General features: G+C 32.2%; 1 protein-coding gene and 1 long non-coding RNA gene across 2 annotated transcripts; one reads left to right on the top strand and one right to left on the bottom strand.

Annotated features, from left to right (window-relative positions):
* Window positions 1-613: 613 nt before the first annotated feature.
* LOC117910078 lies at window positions 614-5,925 on the top strand. The gene is made up of 3 exons (XM_034824133.1): window positions 614-957; window positions 1,073-1,164; window positions 3,961-5,925. Exons 2-3 carry the CDS (start codon window positions 1,131-1,133, stop codon window positions 5,625-5,627), a joined length of 1,701 nt encoding a protein of 566 aa, XP_034680024.1. The 5' UTR covers window positions 614-957; window positions 1,073-1,130; the 3' UTR covers window positions 5,628-5,925.
* Window positions 5,926-20,761: 14,836 nt separating this feature from the next.
* Window positions 20,762-21,419, bottom strand: LOC117910086. Its single transcript, XR_004650539.1, has 2 exons — window positions 21,198-21,419; window positions 20,762-21,118 (listed from the first exon to the last, which is right to left on the bottom strand). It is a non-coding gene; the product is annotated as an uncharacterized LOC117910086 (long non-coding RNA).
* Between the last annotated feature and the right edge of the window lie 1,083 nt (window positions 21,420-22,502).

Below are 22,502 nucleotides of genomic sequence, written 5' to 3' on the forward strand. Positions count from 1 at the left end.
TTTTATATATTTTTTTGTTGGATATATATAGAATTGAATATTTGATAGTTTAAATTTTTTTTGTTTTAATAAAAAAAATTGTTAAATAAATATGTTTTAATAAAATAATATTTCTAAAATATTTTTCTTAACAAAAGAAAGTTTTTTATTAATAAAAAATTTAGAAAAAACGCTTTTAAGAAAAAAAAGAAAATTGTTTGTAACGAAATTAGAAAAATGGTTTTTAATAATAATTATCGAAAAAATTAGTTATTTAATAAAAATTGTTCATAGTTTTTAAATAAGATTGCCCAAAAGATTATATTTTTAATAAAATCGTACAAAAAATATTTTTTAAAAATAAATTCTATTTCCTTAATTATAATAGGATTAAAAGTAACTTTCGTAAATTACAAACTTCAAAATTTTGAACCGCCATTTCAAATTTCAAAATTTGAAATTAATTCTGAAATGATTTACGTGGCTGTCCGCAACTTACAATTTCAAAAATTTGAAATTGTGTACTTTGCTTGGGTGCGCGTCCCTTCAAATTTCAAATTTGAAATGCCCCCTGCCCGCCTTTCAGACTTCAAAATTTCTCGCCCTTCAAATTTCAAATTAGGTGTGCCCGCCTGCCTGCCCTTCAATTAAGCATTCCGTAAACAATTGTGCGCATCCTGGCTGTCCTTTGGTTGGTTTTTTCTGGGAGACAGGGGAAAAGGTAGAGATAAAGACTTACAGAGTAAGGGAGAAAAACAAGAAACAACAGGAAGGAAGCAGGAGGGTAGCTTATTCAGTATACATTTTATTTCTCACCTCTGTTCTGCCTGCCCTTCATTTAAGGGTTCCGTATACAACTGTCCCCATCCTGGCTGTCCTTTGGTTGGTTTTTTTTGTTGGGAGACGGGGGACCAGGAAGACAGAAAGGTTTACACAGTAAGAGAGAGAAGCAGGAAACCAGAGGAAGGAAGCAGGAGGGTAGGTTTCATTTAATTCTTATTGATTTCTTTATTTCACTCCCAGGCTCGTTTCATCTGCCAGCCAACTTAATAAGTTTGAAATGGTTTATAATACTTTGTTTTTCGTATTTCAGTATTGACACACCCAACTCTCAAGTTAGGTGTTGCAGTTGATAGAATCAAAGGCTAGATATGGCTCAAACTATTGGTCCAAGCAGGAGACAAGGTATGAATTGAGGATTCCCTTTGATACACCTAACCACTTAACGTATATTTATAGCTCAGTACAATACATATCAACGCAGTTACTCACCACGTGGCTTATTAAGAATTTTTTGTTAATTTAAATTAAATTAAACTGCCACATGCAATATATTTTGAGATATTTGTAAGCTCTATTTCAGAGTATTAGAGGTTCATGCAATATATTTTGGCACTAAACTATCGAATGAGGGATATTATTAGTTATTGCAATAGATTATCTAATTTAAATTGATAATTTTGTCATGTTCTTGTAGGTTTAGGATCTTTTTAGATTATTATGTCTAATTCTTTATTTAAGATTTAAGGGTGTTGCATAATTAATCAAGATGACAGAGACAAGTCCTACTCTATCCAAGAAACATTAATAAGGATCTATTTTATCATGAAATGGATGTTAGGCTTTAAGCAAAAGGGGTGCTATAATTGATTTTAAACTAGTCGCGAGTTGACGTTCAAGCATTATCCCCAATGCTCAAGGCAGAATTCTATGGAATTTTGAAAAACTTTTGTATTTTACTTTCTTCAGATCCTCCCCTATTCTAGTTTCTTCTCCTTCTATTTTCTGGACATTGTCTTTCGTTCAAGCCTATAATATGTTGTCATGTAGTGAAAAACTTTGTATCATTTATATATTAAAAAAGTTAAATTTTATTTATTTTTAAATTAATTTTAAGTAAAGTATTCTCAATTATTATTATTTTAAATAATTATCATTTATTTTTCACAAAAACTCATTTCTACTTTTAAAACGATATTAATATCCATATTTTTTTAAGTATATTTTCAAGTGCTATGTTTTTTTTTAAATGAAAAATGTAATTGTTTGTTACTTTTATTGTAATATTAATATTTATATTGTACTAAAAACTATTCATTTAAAATTGATTTCCGATAATAAATATCTATTTGCATTTTTAATAATACTTAAATTGAATTCAACAAATATCATATCAATTGAATTTATAATGATTTTACAATATCAAAATATAAGAAATTTAAAAATAAATTATCTAATTAATTTTATTCTTTTTTTTTTCTTTCAATTTTTTATAAATGTTTTCAAGAACAATTTATCAAACATTGTAATTTAAAAAAAAAAATACCAAAAAACAAATTTTTTGATAAAAACAAACCTTATACATTTAAAAATAATAATGGTTTTCATTTTTATAAACTACTAAAAAACACTTATTTTGAGAAAAATAAACATGGAAAAACAAACTTTATACGTTTGAAAAATAATCATGATTTTACGTACCTTTTTTTTTTTTTATTAAATGTGATATCTTTTGTTGATCATGTATTTTCTTTAAGCTCTTCATATTTAATGTAAATATGCTATATCATCATAGGTTTTGAATTTGGTCAATTAGAACCTTATCAATATATTTTATATATAAATACTGCATTTTCATTTAAGATATTTTTACCAGAAATCTCTGAAAAAAATAAATTCCCTAATTGGAAGGGATGCTAATAGACAGTTTAAATTGATTAAATATATTTATATCAAATGTTAATGGTGTCAATGAAATTAGCCCCATCTTTTAAGGATACGGATGAAAGTTACACAGAAGATTAAAATGATTTTTGTGCCTTTTTTTATGTTAAATGAAAAATACTTATTCTCTTTTTTACCCCTATTTGATTGAGGGTTGGTTTATTTCACTGCCAAGCCCTTTCCATCTGCCAGCCAACCTAATAAGTTTGAAATGTTTTTTAAAGCTTTGTTTTTCGTATTTTAGTATTGACAAACCCAACTCTCTCTTCATGCCTTGCAATTAATAGAATCAAAGACAGCACATGGATCTAGATGACACTGATCGATTTCTTGAGAGCGATACACAAAGTATGAATTGAGGCTTCTCTTTGATACACCTAACCTTGTAACGTATATTTATGAAAGTCATATAAAATTATTTTTAAATTTTTTTAAAAAAATTTAAAAATAAATTATCCAATTAATTTTCATCTTTTTTTTCTTTCAATTTTTGATAAATGTTTTGAAGAACAATTTATCAAACACTATAATTTTAAAAAATACCAAAAAAAAAACTGACTTGTTCAAATCTTGATCTATAAATGTGATACAACAAATTTTGTCCCAATCTTCTCCCTCTTTTTCTTGAATATCTTCAATTAATTCATGAGGCATGTTGTTCAACTCTAGTCTTGGAAGATTTTTCAGTCTCAACAATCCACTAGAAAGCCTTTCTAGTTTATAACACTTGTTAATTTGCAAAATTCGTAGACGATCGAGGCATTACTCATTTCTTCACTTTCAATTTTCAACCACTCTAATTGGTGCAACCAATCTAATTTTAGTAGCTCAAGTCTAAGGAACCCTCCAAAAGGCAAAACCAATTCATTTCCCACATATGCAAAACTTGTTAATTTAAGAACCCTCAAGTTTGGCAACATAATTATATCCCTTGTTGTTCATCCTTTTTTACATTCCTCAATTATTAGGAAGGAATTAAAAACAAATATTTGGGTTAAAACGAAGTCAATGCTCTAAAAAATATTAGTGTTGCACAATTTATTTTACTATAAAGGTAGGTGATTGATTTGACAATTTTAATATAGGAAAGCAATGTCACATCCCATTAAAATTTTGAAAAATGCCTAAAATAAATTACATAAATTACATGCTAAATTACAGGATTGAAAACAATGAAACATAGGATTGAAGTTTTTACAGAGACATGTGGTAGCACTCTGTCTAGATATCTTATTCTCGCACTAACAATGGCTGTAGAGATCGAGATGAATCCTGCGGATGGCGGTAGCCAGATTAGAACCTTGGCTAACTTAAAATCCGAAATTGATCGACCACGAACCATGCCTGCATCAGCAACTGTAAACCCACGATGTCCCAAGGTTCCAAAGTCGTTGTTGCCATCAGATGCCCAGGGTTCTGAGCCTTCTGACGACCACCCTTATGAGCCAATGGTCATGTCTTTGGGTCCTTACCACCATGGCAATCCGAAGCTCGTACGTGGAGAAAAGATCAAGCTTCGATTGGCGCTAGATTTCTTCGATCATTTGAAGCCGTCGGAACCCAGCACTGTTGACCAGCCCGTAGACCAATCCGTAGACCAGACAAAAAAGAAGGTAGTCGATGAATTGTACAGCAGAATTAGCCGTGTTGTTAATAGGTTGAGGGACTATTATGATAAGGAGTCGATAGAGAATTATTCGGATGAACAATTCATTGTGATGATGCTGGTGGACGGGTGTGCTTTAATGAGGTACATGCTTTATGCTTGCATTCATCGTGACCGTGACCATGAATATTTCGATATCAGATATGAGGATCTAAGCCATCTGCACAGGGATGCGATGCTGCTGGAGAACCAACTTCCCTATGAATTAATGGAGGAACTGCTGAAGATGAATAAAACATGGGATACTCGTAATTGGGCAATGCTATGCTTGGAATTCTGTGGCATGACCCTGTGGGAGGTGGAGCCATACTCATTCCTGCAAAAAATGGAGAAATGTTGCTGCGGCTGGTTCCCCGCAATCAGCCGGATTAGTAACCGGCAGCGGAGGCCAAACCCTGATGAAGAATCGGGGAGAAACACTGATGAAGAATCGGGGAGAAACACTGATGAAGAATCGGGGAGAAACACTGATGAAGAATCGGGGAGAAACACTGATGAAGAATCGGGGAGAAACACTGATGAAGAGTCGGGGAGTTTCGTGGGGCCTTGTCATCTCCTCGACCTGTACTTAGATCATTTCCTAGGAGCTCCGTGTTCTAGCCCCTTAGATTATTTCCTAGGAGCCAATGGTTCTAGCCCAACGCATGGGGGCGATAAAACTGGCGGTATGGGATCAATTGTTGATGTGAGGGAGCAGGTTATGGCATCATTTAGAAATGTGAAGGATCTTATGGCCGCTGGAATCCGCATCAAGCCTAGCCCTACACGTTTCTTGAGGGACATTTCTTTCACTTCCCATTGCGTCACTGCATGCCTCAGACTTCCTCCCATCACCATTGATAAGTCAACCAAGGATATGTTCTTCAACTTGATAGCCTGGGAAATGAGCTCAAATATGCCCCATGACATCATAGCTTACCTTCGCTTCCTTGATTCCCTTATTGATGATGCTGATGACATTAAGGAGCTGCAGTCCGCCGGGGTACTCCAAAACAATCTAGGTACTCATGAAGAAGTGGCTGAATTCTTCAACACTGTGTCCACCAAGTTGGTATCAAACTTTCATGCTTACAATAATGTGAGAGTCAAAATTCGGGAGCACCTTAAAAGTTACCGTAACAGCAATCTGAAAAGGTGGTTGACAATGTGGCTGGACACCAACTTTGATAGCCCCTTGACAGTAATAGCTTGGGTTGGTGCTGCTTTGGTCCTGTTCTTTACTGCCGTCCAGACTTATTTCACAGCCTTCTCTCATTGATGCATTCATGGCCTGCTTTCTCGCTATCTATTGAGTGCTTCTGCATTTTACCTAGCCTAAATTCATGGACTCCATATAACCCTTTGATGTGCAAAGTAAATTAGGCAAAGAGTCATTGGTCCCGTTTCTTTGCCATTTCAGCCTATTTTCTACCTTCCTTTCCGGGTTTAAAACAAGTAAAAAAATAAATGTATGCTGTGATCTTATTTTGGTGTATTTTGTGCTTATGTACGCATAAGTAATATTATGTTTGATTTAAGTAACTAAAAATAGACATGGGTGGACTGTTTTCTTTTTATGTTTGGATGCCTATTAATGGATTATATTAGGTTGGCAATTTTATTTTATTGATGTTGTACTCCATGCAACTTATTTCCTCGGATCTTAATGGTTGGGATCGGGTAAGATAAAGAAATGAAAACTTCAGAAAAGGAAAAAAAAAAAAAAAAACGAAACAAAACAATGTGAAAAATGGAGAAAAACCAGACAGGAATGCAGGTAATTTTAATAGATGAAAGTCATTTATTCATTTTTAATTGAGAAAAATAAAATATTAATATTTTTATTAGAAATTTATTTATCAATTCTCTATTATAAAATTTTCTTGGATTTCATGGAAAATATATTAAAGAAATTGACATTAGCTTCCGGGAACTTATCTAAAATTCCATTTTTTTTGTGACAAAGAAGCTTCTGAGGAAAGGATTTTTTTTCAAAAGAAAAATAAAGGAGGGAAGAAGGTAGGGGGTGTGGAATAGAAGAATGGAGAATGGTATGGATGTATTGATATGATTTTTATCTTCTTGGTTGATTGTGTAAATAAGATGGCTGCGTCAGAGAATTTCACAAGGGAGTAGTATTTTTTTGGAGAAGAAGAGTTTAGTAATTTAATTAATTTTTTTTTAAAATATTTTATTTTCTTTCCAGTTTTAAAGATGATATTGGAAAGTTTGACTCAGTAATATTAGGTTTATATTTGTTCAGAATATGTTTAGGGTTTACAACTCATAATTTTTGGCAAACATTTGTCACTAAAATAATTAGGAAACTTTTAAGATGTATTTAGAAGTGAAAAGTGTTTTAAAAAGTGGAAAAATCTCCGATAAAAGCAAGATTGTGTTATCTAGCATGATTTTTTTGTTCTTTGCTTTTCTCTGCTTTTGTTGCAGCTCTTCTGACCAAAATACTAATAGTTTCTATTAAGCAAAATAATAAAACAGACACAAGATGTAGAATGACAGGACATGATAAGAATCCATTTTCATTAATATTTATATAAATAAAAAATTAATCAAATATTAATAATATTTAATTCTCCTACTTTAGAAAATAATATTTATTTTAGATAAATCAAGAGCTATTAAAAATATTTTATTCTCTTAATTTAGGAAATGACAATTATTTCCTTAATTTTAAGATTTTATTCTTTCATTCTTTCTATAATTCACAATGTATCGTTGTATAATTTTTTTAAAAGAAACAATAAAAAAATCGTTTTCATTACGAAGAAGCTCAAACTTGAGTCCTTTCCAAGAGTGGTCGAATGTCAGAAAGGGAGTGGTTGAATGATATAGTCATGATCAAAATGGTTGAGAAGACGCATATTTCAATTTGAGGGGTAGAGGCTTCACCCTTTCTATGTGTTACAATTCTTACCAAAAAAAAAATCTTTTATGTTTTTGTCGAATCTCTATCAAAAAATGATGTCTTCACCATGTTTAAGAGTAACCAAATATTAATAATATTTGATATTCCTAATTTAAGAAATAATATTTATTTTAAATAAATCAAGAGCAATCAAATATTAATAATATTGGGTTAAATATACTTTACCTTCTCAACCAATCATGTGTTTTACATTTTGTCCCCTCATTTAAAATTCAACAATTTGTCTTCCAAACTTCTTAAAAACCGACATTACACCTTTTTTGTTGAATGACGTTACATTCATTAAATAGAAAATGCACGTGCCCTACATGTGACCTAATAAGTAGAGGTAAAATTGTCATTTGAAATACTCAAAGCCTTAAAATCTCTTCAATCTTTGTTTTTCCTTCTTCCAAACTCTTCAATCTTTGTTTTTCTTCCTCCAAAGCCCTAAAATCCCAAAAACCTAATCCAAACATCAAAGGGTTAAGAGTTTGATTAAAATATGGATTTCAATGGCAGTTCTTTTTTTCCCGCAATGTTTTGCTTCATTTTTGTCTTTGATAGCTAAGAAAATTTCTAGACAAGAATAAATATTAAGTGATGAGGTGTTTAGAACGGTTAGGGTTTTCTTTTGATAGTTGAAAAAATTTTGGGAAAAAGTTTAAATTTTAGGTGTTTAGGGTTAAGGTTTTCTTTCCATAGTTGAGAAATTTATTGGAAAAAAAAAAAAAAAACAGACTTAGGTGTTTAGGGTTTCCTTTTCATAGGTGTTTATTTATAGTCAATTTAGCTTTCTTATGACTTTTTTTTTTGTTTCTTTTTATCAACATTGCATCTATATATTTATCTAATATGAATTTTATATTATATGTTTGCAAATAAACCACCTAACTATTTTACCATCAATTATGAAGGGCGATTTAGGGGTGATATGAGACATGTATTTAAGATTAGTGATTATTTGGGTGGAAAAGTGGATTATGTTGATAATTGTGACAATAATGTAATGTCTTTGATTGAGTTGGATCATATATTGTTTTTATTAAGATATAAATATTGCACTGAATATTACTATGCTAATAAGAAAGTGAGAAAATAAAAGCTAAACCTTAATAGAAAAAACACCCAAGAGGGAGGGGAGGTGAATTGGGGTTTAAATTTTTTGTTTTTAAACACAATGAATTCATGTAAAGGAATCACAAATATAAATAAATAAGGATAAAAAAAAGCTTAGATTTTATAGTGGTTAGGCACCCCTTACTTATGTCAACTCTCCTCAAGTTCCTAATCGAGTGAAGGTTCCATTATACTTAAAGCTTCAACCAAGCGTCCAACCTTTCAGACCTAGTTTTTGGCTCTAATGAGTTATTACACAATCCGTTCAAATTTCTACTCGAAGCTTCTAACACTCAAATAAGAAGTTTAAATCTGTCAACCGAGCTCAATAAGAGATCAAATACAACTAAAATGCTAGGATAAATAACAATGGTGCACTAAAAGAATATGCAACTGAGGATTTTAATGCATCAAGGAGAGAATGAGAGCTTTTGAATCAAGAACTGGTAAGTAAACAAATAAATGTAGGTGTTCTTATCTTCATTAATGAAAGAGAGCTCTCAATTTATAGGTTTCTAGCTTTGGGAGCCAAAATATCAAAAAATAGCCTCGACTGGTCAAGCTGTAGGTCGAGCGGTTGACTAGCCATTGGGCAATTAATGCATGACAGGTGACTAATAGGCCTCAACTAGACCTTGATCGGACCATGACTGGGAAGGCATACCCCTCGATTAGGAATGCAACACTACTAGAAGAGAGGGAAGATTGTTTACATCTCTCGATCGATCCTCGACCAGGAAGACATAAACGGTCAACCAGTACCTTAACCGATTGATCAGTGCCTTGACCAGTTTACCTTTTTTGGCCTGAAAATCTATCATTTTTTTTTTTGTTCATTTTGTTTTTAACACCTAGATAAGGTCTCTAGTCACTGAGTATGTCAATTTTAAAACAATTTGCCTAAGATTTATTTGATAAAACTCGGATTTTAATCAAATGTGTCTTTAATGCACTTAGGATATGGAAATCCTAAGTGCACCCATGCATTCAACTTACAAACGGTTCCTAAGATTAAAATATCTTCTTTGTGCCTTGATCTTGAATCTATTGGATCATTTGATGAATTTCTCGAATATCCTTTTGAATTTTCAAACTAAAACCTGAAAGGCTTCTTAATTCAAAACGATTAGCAATTTAACCATGGTTTGTTATCATCAAAACATGATAAGAAGAACCCTTAGGCTAACAAAATGGAGAATTAGTATGAGGCTTAATAGATCAAACTGTCTTAGAAATGTGCAACTCATGATAAAAGGATAAGGAAGTAGAAGTGTTTGTTAAGCACATAGAAGTTTTACATCTTGTTCAAAGTTAGATTGGGTTTTTGAATGTTTACAATCAACCTAGTGAAAATATGTGTGAAGTTGAAGAGTCTAGGACAATGTAGAACCAAAACCCAATGTATATCAAACAACTTAACATAAAGATAACATGAAATCAAAATATGAAGAGGCTAGGAGAGATTTATCTAGAGACATTGACTTTGTTGATGATAAATATCCAATTAGTGATAATGATGACTTATATGATAATTATATGGATGATAATGAAAAGTGGGTTGGGATAAGAGTCAAAGAAGATAAATGAAAGAGAGTTGAGGAAGAAAGCTTAACAATGAATGATGTGGAGGATGAAAAAAACTTTGTGATGGTGATATTGTTGGAAACCTTGGATTACTCCATTTTCATGCCCTGGATCGCATATGGTGAATGCAAATCTATCTTAGGCTCTCTAAATCTATCGTAACGAATAAATAGATATTCCAAAACAAAATAATACCATAGATCTAGAGAATAAAGTTACATACCTTTGATTCGAATGTTTTCGAATCGATTCCAATTTATGCAGATAACTCCAAAGTCGTAATTGATATGATAAACACCATGATCTTCCATCCGATGACTCTTCCTTGTGTTTAGGCACTAAGATGGTGGAGATCTTAAGGGTGAAGGCTAGGGTTCTCTCTCTAGACTAAAAGAGAGAATGATAAAACTTAGAAACCCTAACCCCTAAAAGGGTATTTATAGGTTTTCTATTAGGCTTAAGTGACTTAAGCCTACCATGGGCTTAGGTCATTTTATTTAACCTAAAAAGGTTGTTAATTGATTAATTAATCAATTATGTCAATCTAGAAATACCACTCACTTATCCTTGTACAACCTTACGTTATTACCAAAACGTCCTTATGCACAAAAGTAAACTAAAAACTCATTCAACCTTCATAAATCATGCCAACAAGGAATATGAGCTTAGAACGGGGACCACTATTATCCATAGGAGTAGTGGCTCCCTCATAATCAAATTCTAATACCACTATAGAGAGTCAACTACACTCCAATATTCTATGTATATTACAATGAGACATCAAGTGCTTAGGCCCGTGACTTACTATCCACTGTATGCAGACTCCCTATGAACGGGTGTCCGTTATCTAATAAGATAGTGTTATCACCTATCAAGATTACTTTTCAAATCCTTGAATTACAAATCTCACTTATTATGTGATCAATTGACATACTCTAGCTTCGAATAGCATTTGTCAAATTCCACTAAATGAATTACTGTGGCAACATATTTCATGATCGCATGTCTTTTGGATTACCTAATGGGACACACTATCTTAATCCCATGAGATATTATGGTGCCTCTATTGAGAATACCTATTGCCACCAGCCTCTATCAATAGTGATCTAATCCATAAGGATATATGTACACTTTAGGGTCTCACCAAGTCAAAGCCTCCTGTTGATTTTGGCATATGCTCGATATCCTCTCAAGGTTAAGAGTCTATGCATTGGAGTAGCTTGGTAAATCATGACAATTGATAGCCTTGCGCCATGACTCACAGTAGGTCTTGTCTAATGTGCATCACATATACTAGTGCACTCACCATAAGAAACTCATCCTGACAACCAAGACAAGTCATCCCTCCAATGAAGAGGTGATGCACTACAATTTTTATTGGATTGCCCAAATCCATGAGCCGATTGTGGATAACCTATCTACTTACAAAGAACCCATGACTTGTATCTTATATGCAACTCTTAATGCACCTAAGTCATATACAATGTAAGAGGCGTGGACTAAATGCTCAAATAAATGTTAATACACCAAAAGGATAGTAAAAGGATAGTTAAATCTAACTTTGTTACATCATGTCTTGTTTTTAGGGGCTCAATCCCAACATATACAAGAAGTTTAGATAGTGATAGTAAAAATGAATTTAATGGAGATAACCCTTTTATGTTCTTATAAATTATTACTAGAGGATAAACTTCAAATCAAGTAACAGTTTGTATTGAATTTAGTAATAAATTTAATAATCTCTAAAAATATTTTGAAATCAAAAAATAGATTTGATCACCACAAAAAAAAACAAGAACAAAAATTATCATTATCAAGTTATGACTTTATTGTTTATTCAATACACAACCATATTTTCTGAATTAGTTGAAATGGCGGACTCGCCTGCTACATTACAATACCTTGCTCCTTATACAAGAGCAGCTCTAGTTGAATATTTTATGTACCGTAAACGATACACTTTAATTATTTATGATGATCCCTCCAAACAAGCACAAGTTTATTATCAAATGCCTCTTCTATTACGAATACCACCTAGTCGTGAAGCTTATCCAAAAGATATTTTTTATTTGTACTCACACCAATTTTCTTATTAGGTAAATATATTTTAAATTAAAAGAGACATAATTAATAATTTAAATCTTTTAATAAATGTAATAATTTTTAAAAATGATTTGGAATTCAAAAATAGTCCAATTAATGGTTCATTAAATCAAAACATTTCAGATTGTGTCCATAATTGATTATTAAATGTGTGCATGTAATTAGAAATTTGACTCATTTACATGTTAACAGAGTTAATAAATAATTATTATTTCTAAATTATTGTTTTTCAAAAACGTTGCTTAAAATTATAAGAATTATTTTAGAAAATTGTTTCATTTGTTTTTCGCAATAAAATTTTATTTGGAGACTAAAATTCTTTATTATTTTTTAAAACATATTCATATTTTTAGGAATAAAGTTCTTAAAGAATACTTTTAATTTTTTTAACATTTGATGTAGCAATTAAATAATTTTTAAAAATCACTGTGTATTTAAATAAAAAAAAAATAAGTTTCTTATATCTTATATCAGATTTAATATTATTTTGATATTAAAAAGAAAAAAAGAAAAAAAACCAAAAATGTACCTACGCGATATCTTAATTTCAGCTTATTAATTACATATAAAATTGAAAGTATTTGGAACTTGTTACAGACTTGGGTGCTTGTATATTGATAAGATGCGACTAAAATTGATGTTGATGTTAAGAATTGGAAGCCTTCACCATTCTGTAATTGCTCTAATGATTTTGCTTTAGGTTGTGTTTCTTGTGGGGTGACGACATAGAAAAGTAAGCAAACAAATTAATAGGAAAAGCTATAAATATAATTCAAAAATTAAGGGGAAAAAAAATACAATATTGTTGAAGGTGCAGTAGAATAGAAAGGAGTATGACGATGATTTGTAAAAACACTCACCCAATAGAATCAGTAAATTTATTCACATCATACAATCAAATATTAATACTTCACAACCTATTCAATTACAGAAATTTGAGAGGAAAATCTTCAAATTGATGAATGGTATTTTTTCATTGATTATTTCATTCGTTCAAGTACGGAGTATATATAGAGGGTAATCACCATTCTAAGAATGGAAAAGAATGATACAAGAAATGAATGATATAAGGAAATAACAACTAATATCTTAATATCTCAACATTCCTAATATCTCAACTTTCCTAATATCTAAACATTCCTAATATCTCAACACTCCCCCTCAAGTTGGTGCATAGATGTCACACATACCCAACTTGTCTAAAAATTTTGAGAACACTTAACTTGAGACTGCAGCTTTGGTGAAGATATCGGCCAATTGATCTTCTGATTGAATCTTAGGCAATTCCACAAACTTATCATCCAACTTCTCCTTAATGAAGAATCTGTCCACCTTGACATGCTTTGTACGATCATGTTATACGGGATTATGAGCAATATCACATGCGGCTTTATTGTCACAAAACAATCGAATTGGTTGCCTAGATAGGTAACCTAAATCTTGTAAGAGGAGTCTTAGTCATAATGCCTCACAAAGTCCTAGAGCCATACTCCTAAATTCTGCTTCTACACTTGAACGAGCGACGACATTCTACTTCTTACTTTTCCATGTCACAAGATGACCACCTACAAAGGTAAAGTAACCAGATGCAAATCGCCTATCATCCACTGCACCAGCCCAATCAACATCAGTATATACTTCTATACTCTGATGATCAACATTTTTAGTGAACAAAATTCCCTTCCCATGAGCATTCTTCAAATACCTCAAAATACGCATGACTGCGTTCATATGTTGCTCTCTAGGATTATGCATGTATTGACTTACTATACTCAATGTATAAGCAAGATCTAGTCTTGTATGAGCTAAGTACATTAATCTCCCCACAAGTCTCTGGTATCTTCCCTTATCGGTTGATACTTGATTAGGCTCAACACACAATTTCAGACCTTCTTCTATTGGTGTATCAACAGGTTGACATCCCGATGGTCCAGTCTCCTGTAAAAGATCTAAGGCATACTTTCTTTGAGACAGAAAAATTCCTTCACTTGATCGAGAAACTTCAATCCCAAGAAAGTATTTCAGAGGACCTAGATCTTTCATTTTGAATTCTCAAGATAGATAATTTTACAGAGCTTTTCTTTCTTTAGGATCATTTCCTGTAACTACCATGTCATCCACATATACGATGAGTGTTGTAATCTTACCATGTTGCTTTTTCAGGAACAAAGTGTGATCTAAATTACTTTGACGATAGCCAAAAGCTCTCATTGACTTTGTGAACCTTCCAAACCATGCTCTCGAGGATTGCTTCAACCCATACAATGACTTCTTCAATTTGCACACCTTTTGACATTGCTTTTCTGACACCATGCATCCTGGTGGAAGATCCATATATACTTCTTCAGATAACTCGCCATGCAGAAAGGCATTTTTCACATCGAACTGTGTTGATCTTAGCTACAGGTGCAAATATCTCTATATAGTCAATTCCATAAGTTTAAGTGTACCATTTTGCTACCAGTCTTGCTTTAAATGGTTCAATACTACCATCTGCCTTGTACTTCATAGTATAGATCCAACGACACCCAACTGGCTTCTTTCCTAGTGGACATTCTACGAGTTCTCATGTTTCATTCTTTTGTAATGATTTCATCTCTTCATTCATGGCTGCTTTCCACCTTGGATTAGTTAAGGCTTCCTGCACACTATTAGGAATAGCTACAGTAGATAATTGATTTATAAATGACTTATTTGATTCAGACAAATGATGGTTAGACACATAGTTACTCATGGGATATTTGACTTTGGTAGACAATTCAGGTTCATATGTGGGTTTAGGAATACCTCTATTATAACGGTGTGGTAAGCGTTTCATGAATGGATCAGGTTCCAAATTAAGAACAGAATCCAAATTCAAAGTATCAGTAAGAGTTAAGGATCCTTCCCCAATTACTAGGGTTGTGTTATCATTGGCTGTGGAAACAATTTTTTGTGAGAAAGGTCTAAGGGGTGAGACCTGTGTAGAATCAAAACTCATATGATCTGTAGCACCAGAATCAATTATCCATGCACTATTAATAACAAGTGTAGAAGTATTTAAAAACTTACCACCATAATCTCTAGCGGCTACCAATGCAGAGGCTTTCTCAACAACATTAGCCTCTGTTTTTATTTCAGCAACAGTTGTAGTCGAGGTTTTCTTGGAATCCTTCTTCTATTGATCACGATTATGATCTCACCAGTCTGGATATCCCACAATTTCAAAACAACAACTCTTGGTATAACCAGTCTTATTGTAGTGAGTGCATTTGAAGGTTGACTTATCAATATTAGGGTCTGTCTTAGGATGGTTGGTCTTGGATTAGTCCTACCAATTCTGGGTTGATCATTGTCGGACTACCATAGCTGAGGTGTCAGGGTTGTCAGATTCTGCTTTCATACTAGCATGACATACCACCTCTCGTCGAATCAGTGCATAACATTCTTCCAAATCGGGAAGAGGATCTTTACGTAAAATGTCTCCTCGAACTTGCTCAAAGTCACCATCCAATCCAGCAAGAAAGATGTGCACCCGTTGTCGTTCAATGGATTTCCAGTATGCTGCAATTTCCTCAAGGTCTTTCATGACTACCTTATCCCGATGATCCAATTCGCAAAAAATTTTAGTTAACTCTCCATAATATTCAGAAAGAGACCTGCCGCTTTGTTTGGCAGTGAAGGCTTTTTGATTCAAATTGAAAACTTGTAATTCATCACTTCCATCATAGAAGGCCTTTGATAATGCACTCCAAATTTCTTGAGTGGTGGGTAAGCGTAAATAACGCTTCATAATTTCTGGACTCATGGACATTAACAACCATCTCTTCACCTTTTGATTCTCAACATACCATTTTTCATATCCATCTTCTGACTCTTTTGGTGGATTTGTCTTACCTCAAATGTAGGAAAGTTTTTCTCGTTCGACAATATGCATCTCCACGAGTTGTGACCAAACGTCATAGTTTGATTCAATCAAAATAATTCCTGGATTAAAAGTACCTTCAGATTGAAAAACAATAGTATTTTTTTCACTCATATTTTTTTTATCGTGAAGAAGGGGCGATGGGTGGCCTTACCGACAAAATATCCAAGATTTCAGTTCCATGGCTCTGATACCATCTTCAAATTGATGAATGGTATTTTTTTCATTGATTATTTCATTCGTTCATGTACAGAGTATATATAGAGGGTAATCACCCTTCTAAGAATGGGAAAGAATGATACAAGGAAGGAATGATATAAGGAAAGAACAACTAATATCCTAATATCTCAACATTCTTAATATCTCAACTTTCCTAATATCTAAATATTCCTAATATCTCAACAAAGACCACTCTCACACAAATTATGACACAAACAAAATCTAGTAAAAGTAGAAAAGAAGTGAAAAAAATGATTTCCAGTTCTCTTTCCAAGTCCAGCAACATAAGTAGTGTCCGGCCTTAAGATGGGCATGTGTGGCATTGAGCGGGAGAAGATAAGACTGAAATCATAGTCATGTTCTCTTTCCTTCTAATCTCTTCAATAAATTCATGGGACATAGAGAGGAGCTTCAGTTGCTCTAGATTTCTAGACAACCCTTGAGGAAGGCTTGTCATTCGAGGACACTTTTCAACTTTTAAGTCTAGGCATTGGTCTTTCCTCCACAATCGACTCTTCTAATTCCATCAACCCACACTTAACCATTCGTGGAAGAGCGTGGCAGATTTTGGAGAAGGCTAGAAACACTCACACATCTCCCCACAAGATATGGAAGACATGAGAAAGGAGTGGAGTATTTTAAAGTTTTAGAAAGTTTTAGGGACATCATGTAAATACTTATAAAGAATTCTTGATTTGTAAGGAACCTTCTAAAGTTTCATAAAATTCCTAAAATACCTATAAATAGATGAGGGCTTTAATTGACCAAGGCATCAAAAGGTTGAAAGTTTCTAATTTTGCATTGCCCTTCCATTGTCCAAATATAGAAGCTTCTTCCACTACCCTGCTGCCATTTGGAAAGTTAAACTTAGATTTAGTAAGTTTTCAAAAACTATAGTTTATTTCGTTTCTAAAATTCAATCAATGGAATATTTTAGTAACTAGTTGGAATATTAAAAAATTTCATATTTTTTTAGTAGAAGATTTTATATTCTTATTATTAGAAAATTTTATTTTTTTAATTATGAGCATCTATGGAAATAAGAGGTTATTAATATTATTTGAAAGAGTACAATGGAAGATAATAAATTTTTAATGGTACTTAACTATAATTTAATGTTATTAAAACATCCCTTCACGTGTAAAAGCATTACTGTAATAATATAAATTCCATTGTGGACATTTAAACGAGATTTAATATTATGCAATTCAATTTCTTAATGATATTTTTGAAACGTTTTATTGAATTCTTTATTTTAATTCCGTTTCCTCTCTTTTCCTTATTTTAACAAGTGCTTAACTAATAATGCATTACGTAATAATTTTTAATTTTATAAAAAAAAAAATTATGACATAACTCATTATTTTTCTTATGCAGCAAGCCACTTAAAGAGAGCTCATTGGGCTGAACCAAATTGGGTTTAAATAACCAGGCCAGGTACTATGGAATATGGATGCAAGTTAAGCGAGTTAGCCCAACTTAACAAGGACTTGTCTTGGAACAATTATTTCTAATATTTTTAGTTTTTATTTTGTTTGAATTTTGTCAACCCAAACTTAATTTGGATTGAGCTTAGGTGATCCAAATCTAACTTGAATCCAATTTAATATTTTTACAATATTTATAATTTATATTATTTTATACAAATATTTATTTTATGTAATTTGAAAATTTGAAATAATAAAAATCAAATTATAATTATATATAAACTACTTCATTCTTTAGAAAGATATATAAATATATTTTTAATTATTTATTAATTAAATTTTGATATAAACATATAGAAAAAAATGTTCAAAAAAAAATTGTAGGGGAGTTTAAGAATGGTTGGGCACATCCAATTCAAGATTGGATTGTGTTTAGTTTACTCAAATATTTTTAAATTCAGACTGAATTCAAATCCACGTAAGTTGCAACCCTTGTAAGCCTAGACATTTTTTCGAATTTTCCAAAACAACTTATTTAAATGAAGGATAAGCCCAAATTTAATGGTATTTTCAACGGTACAGTATAATTAAGAAGTTCTAATTGGGAATAAAAATAATAAATTTATTATCAATCATGAAATCATATACAACAGTGACTAGTAATTATATATATAGCACAAAAAAGAAAATAATTTTTCTTTTTTTTCTTTGCCCTTTTTTAGGTAAACACACTTGAGGCTTACATAAAAAGATGGAAACCATGAGTTTCAAAATCAAAAGGTTAAAATCGAATCCTATGAATGTGATGAGACTGATCTTTGTCCCAATCTTATCAATCTCTCAAACTAATTCAAGATGCAAGGAACTAAGCTCTAGTCCCTCAAGTTTTTTCAATCTCAACAGATCCAGTATGAAACTTTTTCAGACTATCGCACCACTTGATGAACTCTTGTTTCCCACTTGAATCATACTTCTGCAAATCAACTCTTTTAAGTAATTAATCTCTGGCACCATCCTCCATGGTTTCTTCTCCCCTCCTTTGTATGAACCCCTCTGCCATCCATGATTTTAAATACTTTCTCTCATGATGAGATCTCTTCTTTTCTTTTCTTGATAGAAGGCCTCCTACTACCATTCCTGGGAGAGGCAGACTTCACATTTTGTTAGTCTTTTTGAGAAAGAGCTCCCAACTCTCCGTTCCATCTAGATGATTGCGAGTAGTGATCAGCACTCTACTCTTATTTGATTCGGCAAAATATGAGCTTTAACACACCCCGAACCTCAAACTTCCATACATCATCTAGCACTACTAAACACTTGTTTCCCTCCCAGAAGAACGGAAACCTCTTCCCCAACTCATTCTCACCATTCTTAATGAAAGTGAAAACAGAAGTGGCAATCCACTTTGGAAGCTCTCTGATTCTGTACCCCCGAGATAGTGTTGCTTCACGTACCTCTGACGGCATACTTTCTTGCCGAGAGTTGTGTTGCCGAGGCCACCCATGCCCACAACTAGTACAAATCCACAAGCTACTTGTAAAACCAAGTTGCCCAACTTCTGTAGGAAAATGATAACACTACTGCTTTCAGTTGCCATTCCTTTAGCTTCTGTTCTTCATCTAACCTCAATTGGTGTATATAAAAGAGATGAGGTTGCTTCAGGAGACGATCATCAAGGAAGAAAAGGGAAAAAGAAAAAGGTAGTGGAGAGATTCGAATGCCAGTAGGCTTCCAGGACAAAAGGCAAATAATTAAAGAGAGATTACACCTCAATAATCTCTCTTTTAACGTGAATCCATATCCCTTTACTTTGATACCAAGTTTTGAATTAGGTTTTTATTCGCTTTATTTAAAAATAAATTTATCATTCTTTGTATAAATAATAATAATAATAATAATATAAGTAGATTTGAAAAGAACACAAAATAAACTTTTATTGAGCTTAATTTTTTTTTTCCTTAAATTTTCTTTTCTTCCATTTTTTTCAAATAAATTTTAAAAGAAAAATATAAAGATAAATAAATTAAGTAAATTTGAAAATTAAAAAAAAAAATTATTGAGTATAAACTCATTTTTTATTTTTCTTAAATTTTTAGCACACATAAAATTTTATTAAGTTTAAATTTGCTTTCCATTTTCTTTTAATTTTTTATTTTATTTTCTTCCATTTTTTCTCTCTCTCCTATATTCTTTTTATATTTTTGTATCGCCTTTGTACTAAATGGAATAACGTGGATTTGAAGCAATGAAGCATGTGAATGCTTTACAATTTAATATTGGATAAATAAATAGAAGTGTTTTCTTTTACTTTTTTTGCTTCTTCTTTAAAAGGGAAAAGCAAATAAATAAATAAATAATTATATTACACTTATTCGTGAAGCAATCTGAGCGGAATTTCTCGGATGCTCTGCAACTCGGTTCAAACTTTATTTTGTTTGTCAACAAAATCTTTCTATTAATGTCTATTTTTTTCCTTTCAAAAATGAGAATAATTTGAAAGGGTCGTTAGAAATTATTGTTGAAATAAATTTTCTACTCTATAGAATAATTTTAACATGTTTTAGGGTATTTTTTTGTAAAGCATTCAATAAAACAAATGAAAATAGGAAGGATACTTCAGCAACTTTTCCATTATATATACATGTCCAGCGCTTTTACACAGAATAAAACAAAAAAGGTATCGTTAATGTTTGATACCCAAGAGGTTCCTACAAGTAAAGACAACATATCAATCTACCCAAACTGAAAGTTCAAAAGAACGAAAAATATCTGTGCTCATACACACCCAGCAGAATTTACCTCTTATCATAGCTCAATGAACAAAAGAAATGGTAAAAACGAACGTGTGGACAACCACTAGGTTAAATTCTGAAACAAGCAAAGAATTAGGATTTTCATTTGCTCCTCCCTTGGAAAAAATTTGATTTGTCCCAGTTATTCATAAGTATGCAACAAACAGACAAATTGTCAAACATGGCCCCAATAACAAAAATATGGATCTTGCAATAAAAGAGATGAAAGCGCCTGCCTAAACTGCCTTAGTGAGGTAAATATTTCCTTCATTACTGCATTTGGCCAGGCAAATTTTTTTTTCTCGGGTGGGATGTTAATACATCCCAATTACTTCTTCGGATAGGAACTCACTTATAATATGACAAATGAACATGTAGTCAACCAAGAATCAAATAACAGACGTCCTTTCTGAAGTTTTAGAGATGACTACATCTACACTAGACAGAAAGGCTTAAGAATATCACAGCTGCATTATGGTTGCTGAGGATGAAAAAGAAACCAATTTGAAATCTTTTAACAGCCTTTCTAACCCAAACTGTTGAAGAACTCCAATAATCATTTTAAAGACTTATGAGCAACTGAGTTACAGGAAAACGGGAAACATGACAATTGACCTAAGTGCTTACGGGAATAACACCATCTACAATTCTGAGCCTGTAATGTTCTTGTGCTGTTATCCTCAGTTTTTCAGTCGCCTGTACAAGTTTACAACTAAATTTTATTAATGAAGATAAATCACACCCCAAAATCCTAACTATTTTATCAATCTAGTACCTTAGGAGCTGCTTGGGCAGACTTCCACAATATTGCAGCACATGCCTCAGGACTGATCACAGGAAAAGCAATGAGAAACAAATTTGACAAAAATCATGGCCTAAATTTCACAAGCAAAAGCAACAAAGCAAGAGTCTAAGACCAATGAGAAAGATGAATGTTTGAGAATAAGGAACTCATATATTCCTTTCAATTTTGTGAACAAAATTTGAATTGACCTAGAAAAAAAATATATACTAGTAAAGTTTCCAGCCTAATTTAATATCCTATTGAAACTGTAAATCAAAAGAAATGAAATTGTGAAATACAAAGACTCTAGAATAAGATTATGACCGATGCTAATTTCATACAACTGAAATGTGCGCATGTTCTTCTACTAGACCCCATTAAAGAGAATAGAGTGAAAGTTTGCTCATTGATCCAATTAAACATACAGGGGACAAGACCCTTTGGTAATTAGAAAAAAAAAAGAAAAAAAGGAAAGAAACACTAGTCTATCTGATTGCATAATTATGAAGTAGAAACATGGCACGAGAGATTACATAATTAATGCCTAGACACAAGATATATGATCAAATTGTTTTAAGCTTTCAAATGCCAATCCAGATGTTGGGAAGCATTGATAATAAATTAAACATTTGATCTTGAAAATTTATTTCCCAGTGATAAAAGAGAAGTAAACCACATCAGAGTTGACATGGAAGTTAACAGGCCACACATGTGGGTGAAGATGTACTTCTCAACTTGGCAATTGAAGATGTAATATGGTTCCTTTATATGTTACCTACTCCTTAAAAATTGGCCCGATGATATCATTCCTTAGAATGAGTTTATCAATCCACAAAACCTTTTTATAATTTATGCCAATAAAGAATGGAAGTTTTAGTTGTACAAGGGGCTAATCTGCTTGTGCATGGTGTCTTCATCCATGTAAATCCCATATCTCTCTATTGGAATATTTTTATCCTACCAGTCCTGTATTCTAAGTTGCCATAAGTGGAAAGGCAAGTCATAGTCCAAGCCTGGTTGTGCCTAATCCTATAGCCCAACCTTGAGTAGAGTTTGATTAAAGATATGGATTTCATTGGTAGTTTTTTTTCTTTTCCTTGTAATTTTTTGCTTCAATTTTTTCTTTGCTAAGAAAATTTCAAGAAGAGAATAAAATTTGAGTGATGATGTGTTTATGGTTAGAGTTTCCTTTTAATAGTTGAAAAAATATCAAGAAAGAGAAAAAATTTTAGGTAACTAAGGTTAGAGTTTCCTTTTCATAGTTGAAAATTTTCGTAAAAGATAACAATTTTAGGT

Source organism: Vitis riparia, unplaced genomic scaffold (assembly GCF_004353265.1).
Source record: "Vitis riparia cultivar Riparia Gloire de Montpellier isolate 1030 unplaced genomic scaffold, EGFV_Vit.rip_1.0 scaffold583_pilon_pilon, whole genome shotgun sequence".
In the NCBI taxonomy this organism is placed as follows: Eukaryota; Viridiplantae; Streptophyta; class Magnoliopsida; order Vitales; family Vitaceae; genus Vitis; species Vitis riparia.

Excerpts from the sequence above, each read along its gene's own strand:
- LOC117910078 (XM_034824133.1), top strand. The coding sequence starts at position 1,131 with ATGGCTCAAACTATTGGTCCAAGCAGGAGACAAG. Across the intron at positions 1,165-3,960 it reads TGGTCCAAGCAGGAGACAAG|AGATCGAGATGAATCCTGCG; the intron begins GTATGAATTGAG and ends CAATGGCTGTAG.